Raw genomic sequence first — 14,567 nt, 5'->3', positions numbered from 1 at the left:
TAGACAAACAATATTAGATATAAATTATTTGTTAAACATCATCAAAACAAAGAGGCCAACAATCTCCCCCTTTGATACGAGTTGCCATGCGAGCACCTTTGATCGCAGAATTATTAAAGGTGGGTAGAGGAGAAAACAATAAGAACAAAAGAATAACTCAGGTTTTGGGCGAAGGAAAATACGTTCTCTAGATTATGAGTATGCAATTTACAATCTCTCACAATCTCACTCTAGAATTGAAGAACAGTCTCTCCAAATCTCAATTACAATTTAATCTCTCTTGATTAAACTCTCTGATTGTTTTAAACCCTAAAACAATCTCTTATATATGTGTACAAATAAGGGTGGCAAAGTGGTAAATAACCAAACCCAACCCAAACAGGAAAACGTATAAATAGAGTCATTAACGATTCTGGAAAACTCCGATGAGTCACTCATGACTGAGATGAGTTGACTCATCCGAAACTGGACAGAACTCAAGACCAGCAATGAGTCGACTCATGACTGAGATGAGTCGAATCATGACCTCATATGAGTCGACTCATAACTAATGAGTCGTCTGGTCAGAGATGAACTACAAACTGAGCTTGGTTTCGTGAGTCGACTCATGACAGACATGAGTCGACTCAACCTAATGAGTCGACTCATGTACATGTATGAGTCGACTCACAGGCTGAAATATGGATACTTTGACTCTTCGATTCTCTGCCTCGTTTCTCGCTCTAACTTGTGTTCCCTTATACTGTTTAACATATCTATTCTCATTCTATCATGAGAATCATCTATCTATCCTCAAGCTCCCATGAGGATCGCTAAGTTCCGAAGAGAAGATACACCCGTATCATGGGTCCCCCTTTTAGGAACTTGAAGTCCTGTTCAAGTTAGAACTTCAGCTGAGGAAACTCACAAGCCCCTCCTTCTTTGTTGAACCATTTAGCCTTTCTAGGAACTTAACCTTGACGTCTAATGAGAAACGACTCCTTCATTCCCCATCTCGTCATGGTCGTCTTTCGCTCCAAAATGCAATCTTCCTTCAGCGGCTTCTCTCTATCAAACCACAAGTTTTCAACATGCGGCAAGATCACCTTGTCATCACCTTCATCATCCAATAATGGAGGCTCAAACAACTTCAAATACTTGGCATTGATCACCGAATATATGCCTAAGTAAGGTGGTAAATCGAGCTTGAAAGCGTTGTCGCCAATCTAATTGAGAATCCGAAATGGACCATAACGTATCAGTTTTAACTTCTTCCCTTCTTCCTTGAGCCTCTCTTTACTCAATTTTAGCCACATCATATCGCGCACTCCAAAGTTACAAGGAACCCGATATTGATCATGCTTCGCCTTGTACCTTGCTTGTGACTTCTTCAATTGTGCTTCAACCGAGGCATGAATATGCATAATCTTCTCCAGAAATCGCTGAGCACGATGTCTTTCATTCCCCTCCTTGCCGTCCGTCGTAGCTTCACTCGAAAACACAAGATCAAACGGACTCGATAGTAAGAATCCATAACAAGTCTCAAACGGTGACTTTCCCGAAGATCCATGAATCACCCGATTAAAAGCAAACTGCAAATATGGTCAGCTCTCATCCCAAGTCTTGGGATGCCTGAAATTATACCCCCATAACATAAGCACCATAGTCCAGTTGACTACCTCCGTTTGTCCGTCTGTTTGTGGATGAAAGGTCGTGCTCTTCTTCAATTTAGTGTCCATCAAACTCCACAAAGAATCCCAAAAACGCCCAAGAAAGCGGCTATCCAGATCCGAAATTATCGAACTCGGCAACCCAAAATGCTTTCACACATGCTCGAAGAACAACTGTGCTGCACCCGCTCCCATCACGGTTTTCTTACAAGGAATCAAAAAGACCATCTTACTGAACCGGTCTACCACAACGTACAAATAGTCATGCTCGCGCTTGGTAGTTGGCAACCCTCCTAGAAAAATCCATAGATATGCTCTCCCATGGCCTAGAAGGAACCGGTAGTGGTAGGTACAATCCCCTCTTCCTGTTAGAAGGCTTCGAAATACAGCATAACTTACACCCTCCAACATAATTGGTCACATCATCAAGCATCCGTGGCCAAAACACATGTCGTCATAGATTGAGAAGTGTCTTTTGAATTCCAAAATGTCCTTGCACACGCGAGGTATGTTCCTCTCTAATCCACTGCAACCTATCACCATCCTTCGGAATACATAGTGATGTTCCTCGATACAACAAGCCATCTTCTCCAAGTGCATACTCTCCCCTTTGACCATCCTTCGCCTGCTTGAACACACTACCAAAATCTCTATTGGATACGTATAGTTGTACATACTCCAAAGGAACCAAGGGCTGAATACGCGTCGTCACCAATAAAGCCCTTACCGGCGAACGAGATAACATATCGGCCAACTTGTTTGTCGCCCCCTTCTTGTACCTAATAATGATGTTGAAAGCCATCAAATAAGACATCCACTTCATGTGTCGTTCCTGCTGTAGCTTCGTCTGAGCATGTAAGAACTCCAACGGCTTGTGATCCGAGTGCACAACCACCTCCTTCTGAGCATGTAAGAACTCCAACGGCTTGTGATCCGAGTGCACAACCACCTCCTTCCCCAACAAGTACACTCTCTAATGCTTAATCACCTGATAAAGTGCATAGAACTCCTTGTCATAGGTCAGATAGTTCAAAATAGCACCCGTAAACATCGCAGAATGGTATTCCACTGACTTCCCATCCTGAATCAACACTGCGCCCATCGCATAACTAGACGCGTCAGTCTCCACCTCGAAAGTCCGCTGCAAATTCGGGAAAGCTAACACCGGTGCCTCCGAGATCTTCCTCTTTAGCAACTAAAAAGCCTCCTCATGCGTCCTCTCCCACTCGAACTAAACCTTAGCCTTTGTGAGGCCATGTAACGGTGCCGCATAAGTCAAAAAATATCGAATGAACTTGCACAAATTATGGCAAGCCCACATGAAGCTTCTCACCTCAGTCACTGTCTTCGGCGTCGGCCACTTCGTGATCACTGTCACCTTACCCGGATCTATCCTCCTCTGGCCCTTCCCCATGATGAAGCTGAGATACACCAACTCGTCCTTCCTAAACTCGCACTTCTTCCCGTTGAGCTTTAGCTGTCCGTCCTGCAACACTCTAAACACCTTCTCTACATGAACAAGATGCTCCTCCCAGGTCTTGCTGTACACCAAAATATCATCAAGGTACACAATCACAAAATCCTCTATGAAAGTTCGCAACAAATCATTCATGAGCCTCATAAAAGTCGCCAGAGCATTGCATAACCCAAACGGCATCACCAACCACTCGAACAGGCCCTGTTTGGTCTTGAACGCCATCTTCCAAGTGTCTTCCTCCTGAATCCTCACCTGATGATAGCCACACTTCAGATCCAACTTCGTGAAGAACCTCGCTCCCTCCAACTGGTCCATAAGATCATCAATCCGTGGTAGTGGGTAACGATTCTTGATCGTTATCTTGTTGAGCGCCCGGTAATCCACACACATGTGCCAGCCTCCATCCTTTTTGGGCACCAATAACACCGGTGACCCGTAAGGTGAACAACTCGGCACTATCACTCCCGTCTCCAAGAGCTCCTGAACCTGTTTCTTGATCTCCTCGGACTCCTGTACTGATGTGCGGTATAGGCCTATGTTTGGTAAGGAACTCTCACCGGTCAACATAATCTCATGCTCTACACCTCACCGTGATGGTAGTCCCATGATCTCCAAAAACAAATCTGCATACTTGGCCTTAAAACTATCAAGATCCCCCTCTTGAAGTTTGCTCAAGGTGGACAAGCATATCCTACTCAGCTGTTCTTCATAAGGCCAAATGAACAACAAAATGAACCTCCTGCCCACATTCACCAACCTCTTAGCCTGAGTCACCGTCACCAAACTCATCTCCTATAGAAGAGATGCCTAACGAAAAATGAATTGCGCGCCATCCTTGGTGAATGTATACTTTTGGGCCCACCGATCATATACCGCGTGTCTATCCCACAAGTAAGGATTGCCCAAAATAACTTGGCAAACATCCAATGGAACCACGTCGCATGTGACCTCGTCAATATATGACTCATGGAGTGCAAATCTAAATGTACACTGGTTCACCACACTCAATCCCGTTTCCTTCTGAATCCACCCTAAAGGATAGGGCTTCGGATGCTTCACCGTCTTCAATCCTAACTTTTGTACTAATGCTTCAGATATCAGGTTTTTCTGACTCCCTGTATCTACAATGGCATCCACTAAGCTGGTCTTGACCTGTAACTTCAAAACAAAGAGCTGCTCCCTCGGGTCGTCATATTCTTTCGCGGCCTGTTTCCTTGCCATAAGATTGAGGCTGTTGTTAGGCTCTGTCATTCCGGGAACCTCCTTCGGACCCTATGCTATCACATATGCTTTCTTCTCCTCCTTCTTCTTCAACCCTTTCAGCTTCAGATGAGGGTACTTCTCCCAGCAACGATCAGCCACGTGCCTTGTCTACTTGCAGTGATTGCATGTCAATCCTGCCTTCCCCGAATTACCCTTCTTCTTCTCTTCCTTATGTTGAGAGCCACTAGACTTGCCTCCCGATTGTTTGGAATCTCCCTTCATTTCATTGCCCTTCTTCTGTTTGCCCTCAATGGCAATTGCCTTCACGCTCGCCTCTGTAATCTTCATTTCATTGCCCTTCTTCTGTTTGCCCTCAATGGCAATTGCCTTCACGCTCGCCTCTGTAATCGTCCCGATCGTGAACAGCTTCATCTCCTTCCGGATGTAGTCATTCAGACCCGCCATGTATTTCATGAAGATGGAGTATTCCTCCATTATGATGTTTAGAACCATCGCCTGCTGTTGGAACACCGTCGTATACTCTTGAATGGTCTGATTGAATCTTTGGCGCAAGCCGTACCACTTGTACTAATGCTCTTCAAGCAACCCCACCGGATAGAACTACTTCCTCAATAGCTCCTTGAATTTGTTTCATGACACCACCTTCTTTTCCTATTTGCAGTAGGACTTCCACCACGTCAACGCGTGACCCAAAAGCTTCAACATCGCGAACACGATCTTCTCCTTGGATGAATATCCGTAGAGAGTGAAGTACATCTCCATACGCTCAATCCAATCATCGAGCTTCTACATATTGATACTCCCATCATAGACAAGAATCTCTAATTTGAAATCAATCTTCAAATTTTGGTAATTATTTTTACCCCTTGATGTCCAACAGTCCTAACAATCTCAGTTCCCTTATCTGAATCAGACTTCTCGCTCTCTTCATCGGACTCGACGAGTTTCTTCTTACCCTTCGAAGAAGATTCCTCCCTTTTGTCCCCTTTGTTAATGAGACCTACGAGCTGACTGAGTGTCGAACCAATCGTCTCGATCTGCTTTTCCATGGCATCAAGTCTTGTTGAGTTATCTGCTTCAGACATATTCTCCTTCCTTAAATTATAGGCTCCTTCCAAGGAAGTAAGGATCTCGCCAAGCTTCTTGTACTGTGATCGAGTAATGACCATACACAAGATGCCCCTTCACCGGATCTGATACTCTGATACCAACTTGATACGAGTTGCCGTGCGAGCACCTTTGATCACGGAATTATCAAAGGTGGGTAGAGGAGAAAACAATAAGAACACAAGAATAACTTAGGTTTTGGGCGAAGGAAAATACCTTCTCTAGATTATGAGTATGCAATTTACAATCTCTCATAATCTCACTCTAGAATTGAAGAACAGGCTCTCCAAATCTTAATTACAATTTAATCTCTCTTCATTAAACTCTCTGATTGTTTTAAACCCTAAAACAATCCCTTATATATGTGTAGAAATGAGGGCGGCAAAGTGGTAAATAACTAAACCCAACCCAAACATGAAAACGCGTAAATAGAGTTCTTAACGAATCTAGAAAACTCTAATAAGTCGATTCATGACTGAGATGAGTCGACTCATCCGAAACTGGACAGAACTCAAGACCAGCAATGAGTCAACTCATGACTGAGATGAGTCGACTCATGACCTCATATAAGTCAACTCATAACTGATGAGTCGACTGGTCAGAGACGAACTGCAAACTGAGCTTGGTTTTGTGAGTCGACTCATGACAGGTATGAGTCGACTCAACCTGATGAGTCGACTCATGTACAAGTATGAGTCGACTCATAGGCTGAAATCTGGATACTTTGACTCTTCGATTCTCTACCTCGTTTCTCGCTCCAACCTGCGTTCCCTTGTACTATTTGACACCTTTATTCTCATGCTATCATGAGAATCATCTATCTATCCTTAAGCTCCCATAAGGATCGCTATATTCCGAAGAGAAGATACCTATATCACCCTTTTTGATGATGACAAACAATTTACGAGAAGATATATATATATGCATGAAGGGAATGAATATACAAATAATAATAATCATGCATATAACCAAAAAGAAAATACTCATAATATTTCTCCCCCTTTGACAACATCAAAAAGGAAAAAAAACAACAAGAATGAAGAGAGCGGAAGCTCCCCCTATCAATAAGCATAGGTGAGTATAAAACAAGTATAGGGATTGCTCCCCAATCAAAATGTCATATGGAGTATATGAAATAAAGACCAAGGCAAAACATATGAGCAAGCATAGATGAAAAATATGCTAAATATTACTCGCATACAAGAGGACAATGAGAACACATATAGATATATCATTATGAAAGAAGTGTCTCATTACACAATTATAAAAACATAGTGTTTAAAAATAGATTTATGAAATCAAAAGAGGAACATGAGAATCATGCAAAAAAATTTCAATGAAAACAAATCAACCAAATAAAATCATAAATCAAGATTTAAGTCCAAGAACAATGTTTGGTCAATAAAGAAAACATTCTTTGTAGAACTTGATCAAACCACATATAGAATGCATTATAAGGCACAAATAGATGATCCATAAGCACAAACACATAAATATCATCATATAAGTGAAGTATAATGAATTCAAAGAAACAAATCAAAACAAGATTTTTGACAAAATACAAGAGAGGCAACAATTTATCAAGCTCTTAAGCTTGTAACAACCCATATAAGGACTTTTAGTACCCGGTAAACAAGATTTGGGAATAAAGACCCAATAAAGGGTTATATAAACACAAACCTCTCATCAAAAAAAAAAACCAATAATCATGAAAACAAACGAGTATGACCAATAAGAAGAATTGTTTTCATGTTCAAAAGTTTAAAGTATAAATTTCAAAACCAAGAAAAGGAAAAAGAAAAACACTAAAATACTTGATTTTAAAAATCAAATTTGTTTCGGTACCCAAGAATTCTTGGTACCAATAGATTTAGGGACATGACCCCTATCTTTTAAGCTCAAAGCCCTAGGGTTATGATCCTGTTTTGACACATGTGGTGCACTAACACGGTCAAAACAAAACTTACTCAAATGACCCTTCCGATTGTAATAAGTACAATGAAAAGGAAACATTTTCTTATGTTGACCAAACGGTTGTGCACGGGACTCATTTGCAAAAATAGATTGTTCTTTAAAATTATTTAGCAAATGGGAAACTTTCTTCAAATCAAAACAAAACTTGGTCAAATGACCAAATCTACCACAATGATCACACTTAAACTTTTGTGGTCTTTTAAAATCATTTGGCAAAAGTGAAGTCTTTTTCAAATCATAGCAAAAGTTTGCCAAATGGCCAAAACGTCCACAAAGATCACATTTAAATACATGAGCATGCTTATGATGAAATTTATGAGTGTGTGAATGTACATGTGTATATGATGAAGAAACTTGATGAGATGCACAATAAGCTTTAGCATTCTTATATTTGTGTGCATCATAGCAAAATTTAGATAAATGGCCTTTACAACCACAAATGGAGCACTTGTAAACTTTGCTATATATGTGTGCATAATGAGTGGATGATTTTGCATTAGACTTGGCACATATATCCACAAGCTTCTTGTGGTTGTTAATGCATATAGTTAGAGTTGAATCTAAAGAGGAAATACGGTTTTTAACATTGTTCAACTCATCATTAGGCATATTAGCATTAACTTTAGAAGTAGAACATAAATAATCATTTATAAAAGTAGTATCATTTTTTATGTTCTCTACTTCTAACATGGCATTATCTTTTTCATATGTTAAACTAGCAATATTTAAAGTTAAAGAAACATGATCCAATTTTAATTTTTTATTGTTTTCTTTAAGGATCACATTTTTATTAGAAATAGTTTCAAACTTAGATGCTAACAACTCATGATCGGATTTCAAATCTTCATGCTTGTTTTGTAAATTAATAAAATCTTTATGTAATTTGTTATAGGCATGTAATAATTTTTCACTAGCACAAGCAAGTTCATCACTAGATAAATCATTAGTGGATTCGAACTCGCAAACCTCACTAGGGCTATCGTCTAGTACTCGTATGCATGATGCTCCAATGGAACTTGAAGAGGAAGCCTTCAAAGCTTGTTGGATCGCCTCCAAGTCCCCTTGATGTACTTCAATAAGTTTACTTAAGGTGTAAGCACTATTAAAATGAACAAACTTGTTAGGCATAGATGAATCAAGAGCATTTAGCAAATATTCTAACAAAATATTGTTCATTGTAAACATACGATGATTATTTTTATTCCACTTGGATTTCTCCAAAGTGGGCACAATATAAGCATCATCAATAATTTCTCATAAATCAGAATGTTTAGATCTAACAAATAGCTTAAATCTAACACACCATTGAGCATAGGGGAAATTGTCTAATGTAGGAGCAATATTAATGGCATAACCTAAACTAGGTGCACTATGCATGTCCATAATATTCATATGTATGCAAGCAAGATAACAATATGGCATAACCTAAACTAGGTGCACTATGCATGTCCATAATATTCATATGTATGCAAGCAAGATAACAATAAAATCACAACACTAGATTAGCACCTATGCATGTCCATAATATTCATATGTATGCAAGCAAGATAACAATAAAATCACAACACTAGATTAGCACAAAAATGAGATAACTTGGATCTTTAACTCAAGGCGATTATACCTTAAATCAAAGAGCATCAAGCTCTGATACCAATTGTTACACCCTAGAGGGGGGATGATTAGGGTCTATTGCTAATCTAATCCGATTATATGCTAATTAAAATTTATTAACAAATATATTATTACAAGATAGATATACAACTAATTATGAGCAAGAATATGCAATATGAACAAAGTAATATATCCTAGCAATGAGATATACTATGAGATATATATGCAAGGATATGAAACTAACACAAGGGTAAACAATTTGAAACTAGATAGTGGGCAAACTAAATAATGAGACAATGGTGATATGAGAAATGAGCACAAATAAGAATAAACACCAAAGCACACTCAAACATAATCAAATGATCACGGAGTTCGGACCTTCCGTCCTACATCTCCGCTCCCCACTCCCGGGGAGAAATCCACTATCACAATCGGGTTTTCTACATTCATCCGAATAATCTTTATACCTCACACTCGGTTTTCTAGCTAACCGAAAACTTTACAATCAACACTCTTACAACCCCACTCTACACCCTCTCAAGTGTTGGATCTAGACGTGTCTCCCTCAAGTGCTCAGATATAACCTCCCCCTAGGTTCATCAACCGACACCACTCCTCTTTGGCCGATCCCCGACTCACACCACACACTTCTCTCGGTGTACAAGTATATTACAAGGTGAACCTCAAAATAAGCACAATACAACAAATGATTGTTCTCTAATATGGATGAGAACACAATGAAAGCTCACACTCAATTGTTACAACTCTCACCAACCCAAATATACTATGTATGAAAATACGATAAACTTATGTGGGTGTGTGTAACAATGAGAATAAATAAAATCTAACTCAAGAAGAACTAGCAATAAAATTGATATGAAATACAATAGTAAAAATGTTAGGAAATTGAGTTAAGAAAACTTCTCTATAAACACAAAGAGAGGATGATGAGATATTGAAGATGAACTCCTCAACAATTGATGTAAGCTCCTCTTTGTAAAAGCAAACCCCAAACTTAAAACAAACTTAAACTTTTTTAAAACTTCTTTAAAACATTCTCTTAGTTATTTATGAAAGATGAGAGCAAGGGGGTATATATAGACTCCCAAAATCTCAGCCAAAAACCTAACAGAAAAGACCAAAAAGTCCTCAGACAATCTCAGCTGGAACTAGCCGTTAGAGACTGAATGATAGTTCAACGGTCGATCGTGGAAAATTCACGGTCGACCACAAGCAGCAAAAAGGCCAGGGTTTGGCTCTGGATAACAGACGGTCGACCGTGGCGGTCGACCACGAAACTCTCTGGACTACATCCGATCGACCGCCACGATCGACCACGAGCCTCTGAAAACTATCCTGGATCTCTGGACTCAAGGACGGTTGACTGTGACGGTCGACCGCAAACTGACATATGTAATTCCAAGTTTATAAATAGTTTTTTGATTTTAAAACCCTGTTTAAAAATATCAAATAAATTCCAAAAAATATAAAACTGACCGTGGCGGTCGACCACGAAACTCTCTGGACTACATCCGATCGACCGCCACGATCGACCACGAGCCTCTGAAAACTATCCTGGATCTCTGGACTCAAGGACGGTTGACTGTGACGGTCGACCGCAAACTGACATATGTAATTCCAAGTTTATAAATAGTTTTTTGATTTTAAAACCCTGTTTAAAAATATCAAATAAATTCCAAAAAATATAAAACTTTGGAAAATGATTGTAGATATGATAATACACATGCTATAGAAATTGGTTTTCAAAAAGGACCTCCCAAATAAAAAATATCATTATTTTGCAAAATAGTCCAAAACATGAAAATGTGAACATATGAATTTTGACATTTTAGCTTAACCATGTTTTGAAACAATACAAAATAATTTTATTGACTTGAAGAAAGATGTAAACTATTGTTATGAAGTATATAAATAATGACTATAGTATTTTATCAAAATACACATATAATGCACTAAAACATGATTTCATTGAACTAAATAAAATTAATATATAATGCACTAAAACATGATTTCATTGAACTAAATAAAATTAATATTGATGAAATCATATATATGCATATAAGTATGAAACAAGAAATATATTTTCAATTGTATTTAATTGTTTCATAGTAAAACTTAAAAACTATCAAACCAAAATATATATGTATATATATAACTGTATATATACGAAACTAAAACGTGTATGTATGTATATGATTGAGCTTAAAGTACTAACACACATAATATAAAACCTAAAACCAAATTTACCCATGCTTGTGATCTTCAACGAAGCTCTATCTTTGTACACTTGCGGATGGAGTTTGAACTTAAATCTTTAACTTGAATTGCATATGCTTCACTCCACAATTCTGCCAACCTCCATTGGATATCATCGTGAATGTGTAATTCCATCCATCCTCCAATTTATTGTTTGTCTACAATGAATACAAGACGCAAACACTAGACAAATAATATTAGATATAAATTATTTGTTAAACATCATCAAAACACAGAGACCAACAAGATGTGCTTCCTTTCATAGTTTTTAACCAATTCATGGGCTAACAGAATGTTGTTTGTTATGTGTCTTCCTTTTACAAAAGCACTTTGTGCTTCACTAATGAGATACCCTATGACTGATTGAATCCTATTTGCAAGGATTTTTGAAATAATTTTATATAGGCAGTTGCAACATGAAATTGATGACTGATTGAATCCTATTTGCAAGGATTTTTGAAATAATTTTATATAGGCAGTTGCAACATGAAATTGGTCTGAAATCTGTAGGAGTGTTTGGACAGTTTTGAAATAATTTTATATAGGCAGTTGCAACATGAAATTGGTCTGAAATCTGTAGGAGTGTTTGGACAGGATACCTTAGGGATTAGTGTAATAGAAGTAGAGTTTATGGCACCTAGTAATTATCCTGTGCTAAAAAACTCTTCAACTGCAAGTGTAACTTTATCTCCTATAGTAGACCATGATGACTTAAAGAAAGAAGCACCATAGTCATCTGGTCCTAGGGACTTATTATCTGCCATGGAGAAAACAACCCTCTTAATCTCATCTTTTGTGACTGGTGAAGAAATGTTCTTTATATGATTTTCACTCAAACAAGGACCATTCTTAATAATCCTGATTTCCGGAGGAGATGTTGCACTTGCTGTACCCATAAGATTTTTGAAGTAAGAGACAAGTTCATTTGCAATCTCCCCACCCTCAGTAATTCTCTCACCCATGCTGTTTGTGAGAACTAGAATTCTGTTCTGGTGCCTATTGGCTTTGATAATAGAATGAAAATAACTTGTACATCTATCTCCTTTAATGCTCCAATGAATTCTTGATTTTTGCTGGAAAAAAGATAACTCACATTGCAAGAGTTTATTATAAGCAGACAAGCAATTTTTTTCCTGTTTGATAAGACCAGGATTGAGAAGATCCTCTTGTAGCTTATTTTGAACTTCCTCCACTGCATATTTAGCTCTTTCTACTTGTTCACTAATATTTCCATAATGTTTTCTATTTAAATCCTTTAGAGCTCCCCTCAGCAGTTTGAGTTTTGTAACAACTGAATACATTTTGAACCCTTCAATTTGCCTCTGCCATATTAAAGATATTGTAGGCAGGTAGTTGATGTGATTAATCCACATATTAAAAAACTTAAAAGGCTTTTTACCTTGCATATCCTCCTCATATATAGAAACTAATGCATGAGAATGATCTGAGAAGTTTGGAAGCAAGAATTCCACATGACTAGAGTTATACTTATGGATCCAGGAGTCATTTACAAGAGCCCTATCTAACCTACACCAAACCCTGGCATCATGGTCTTGTTTGTTGTTCCAGGTAAAAAAACAACCCAATGTTTTTAGGTGCAAGAGATGGCTGTCTTTAATGAAAGAATTAAAGTCTTTCGTATCAGCATCTGTAAGTGCAATTCCTCCTAGCTTTTCATCATTATTGATCATAGTGTTGAAATCCCTACATAAAAGCCCTGGTGTATTTCCAACAGTCTGATGCACATGGAGGAGCTCAGTCCATAGAGCCTTTCTTGAATCCTGATGATTAAAACTATAGATAGAAGATAGAATACAATTTACCCTCCCATCCATAGTTTTGACAGTGCAGGTTATATGCTGAGGAGAAATGTAATCAACTTGTATATTCATTAAATCAGGATCCCATAAAATCAGTATTCTTGCCTATTCTGCGCTTGATACATTTGAGATACATTTCCAATTAGTGGTAATTTTCTTTGTTATAGCTGGAATTTTAACCTCCTTTACTTTTGTTTCTAGCAAGACAATGAAAGAGAGATGATACTGTGAAATATGCTGCCTGATTAGGTATTGTTTAGAGGACTTGTTTAGTCCCCTAACATTCCAAAAAGAAAAATTTATAAGGTTTGATCCCCTCTATCCATTGTAGAGGGATCTAGATCACATACTATTCCAGCTAGTAGGGAGAAGGAATTAATAGGTGAGAGCCTCTTTTTACTTTTTTCCCCTTTGCATTAGCATCTAAGATTTTCCGGAGTGTGTATGAGTATCAGAATCTGATTGTGAAACATGCACAATATGCACAACATTTTTTCTAGCTGAAACATTTCCTTAGCTCAAGATTTCTCTTTTTTCCATTTGATTCCTCTGCTCAGCATGTATAGGAGTCCTCTCATTTGTAAAGTTACCAATATTTATTCCAACACCATATCCTAAAACTTGCTCAATCCCATCACTCTAAGCTATATTCACAGGCATTTGTGGCATAGATTGTGCTTGAATAGTGTATAATAAATTCATAATAAAAAATGTGTTCATGAATACTTGAATCATTACTATATATTTATGCATCAATCACTAAATTACATGCTCCAATTTACTAAAGTTTCTTCTATCTATAAAATAAACTAACTGAGTTTTACTCGATATTTTTTCATCGAACTAAAATTGTCTATGATCAAATTTGTGCTAAATTTCTTAGCAATATACCAATTTTAATCTAATCTAAATCAAACTAATCTCCGAATTTGTATTTTTCACACTAAACTTTAGTTTCAATGACAAAAAACATCTAGTTAATTCATATATTTCAATTAAAAATAATAATAATAAAAGATGAGGTTTTTAAGATGAGATGAAGTTTAAGAGGTGGTTGATGGGTTAAGGGCACTACTTGATGCAATGAAATTTGACGGTGGTTGGAGGCAGCGCCTCGGTAGAGTGATTTAGAGGGTGGTGGCCCACAGTAGTTTTAGTTTTTTTTTTAATTAGGAGAATCGAGAAATATAATCACGAATAAAGAATTCGTAGAAAGAAAAAGAAAAAAATCGCAACAGGATAGGATTGTATTTCTTTCGACTTTTAGCGAGGAACAGATATGGTCTGAATTTGACGTGATTGATTAAAATATTAGATATAGGTGTTGACAAGCTTACATCGTAGACGAAATATTTTAGACGGAATTTTTAGATATACATCTTGACAAGCTCATTTAAGCCCGTTACTAGCCTACAACCACAACTAATT

The 14,567-nt window shown here is 37.8% G+C and overlaps 1 protein-coding gene across 1 annotated transcript; it reads right to left on the bottom strand.

Moving 5' to 3' along the window:
- Positions 11,964-13,211, bottom strand: LOC109835235. Its single transcript, XM_020403220.1, has one exon. It carries the CDS (start codon positions 13,209-13,211, stop codon positions 11,964-11,966), a length of 1,248 nt encoding a protein of 415 aa, XP_020258809.1.

This window comes from Asparagus officinalis, chromosome 3 (assembly GCF_001876935.1).
Source record: "Asparagus officinalis chromosome 3, Aspof.V1, whole genome shotgun sequence".
Classification (NCBI taxonomy): domain Eukaryota; kingdom Viridiplantae; phylum Streptophyta; class Magnoliopsida; order Asparagales; family Asparagaceae; genus Asparagus; species Asparagus officinalis.
The sequence above is the reverse complement of the archived record's forward strand: the minus strand, read 5'-3'. Positions and strand labels throughout refer to the sequence as shown.

What these genes read in the sequence shown, in the direction of transcription:
- LOC109835235 (XM_020403220.1), bottom strand. Translation starts at nt 13,211, where the DNA reads ATGAATATACAAGTTGATTACATTTCTCCTCAGCATATAACCTGCACT.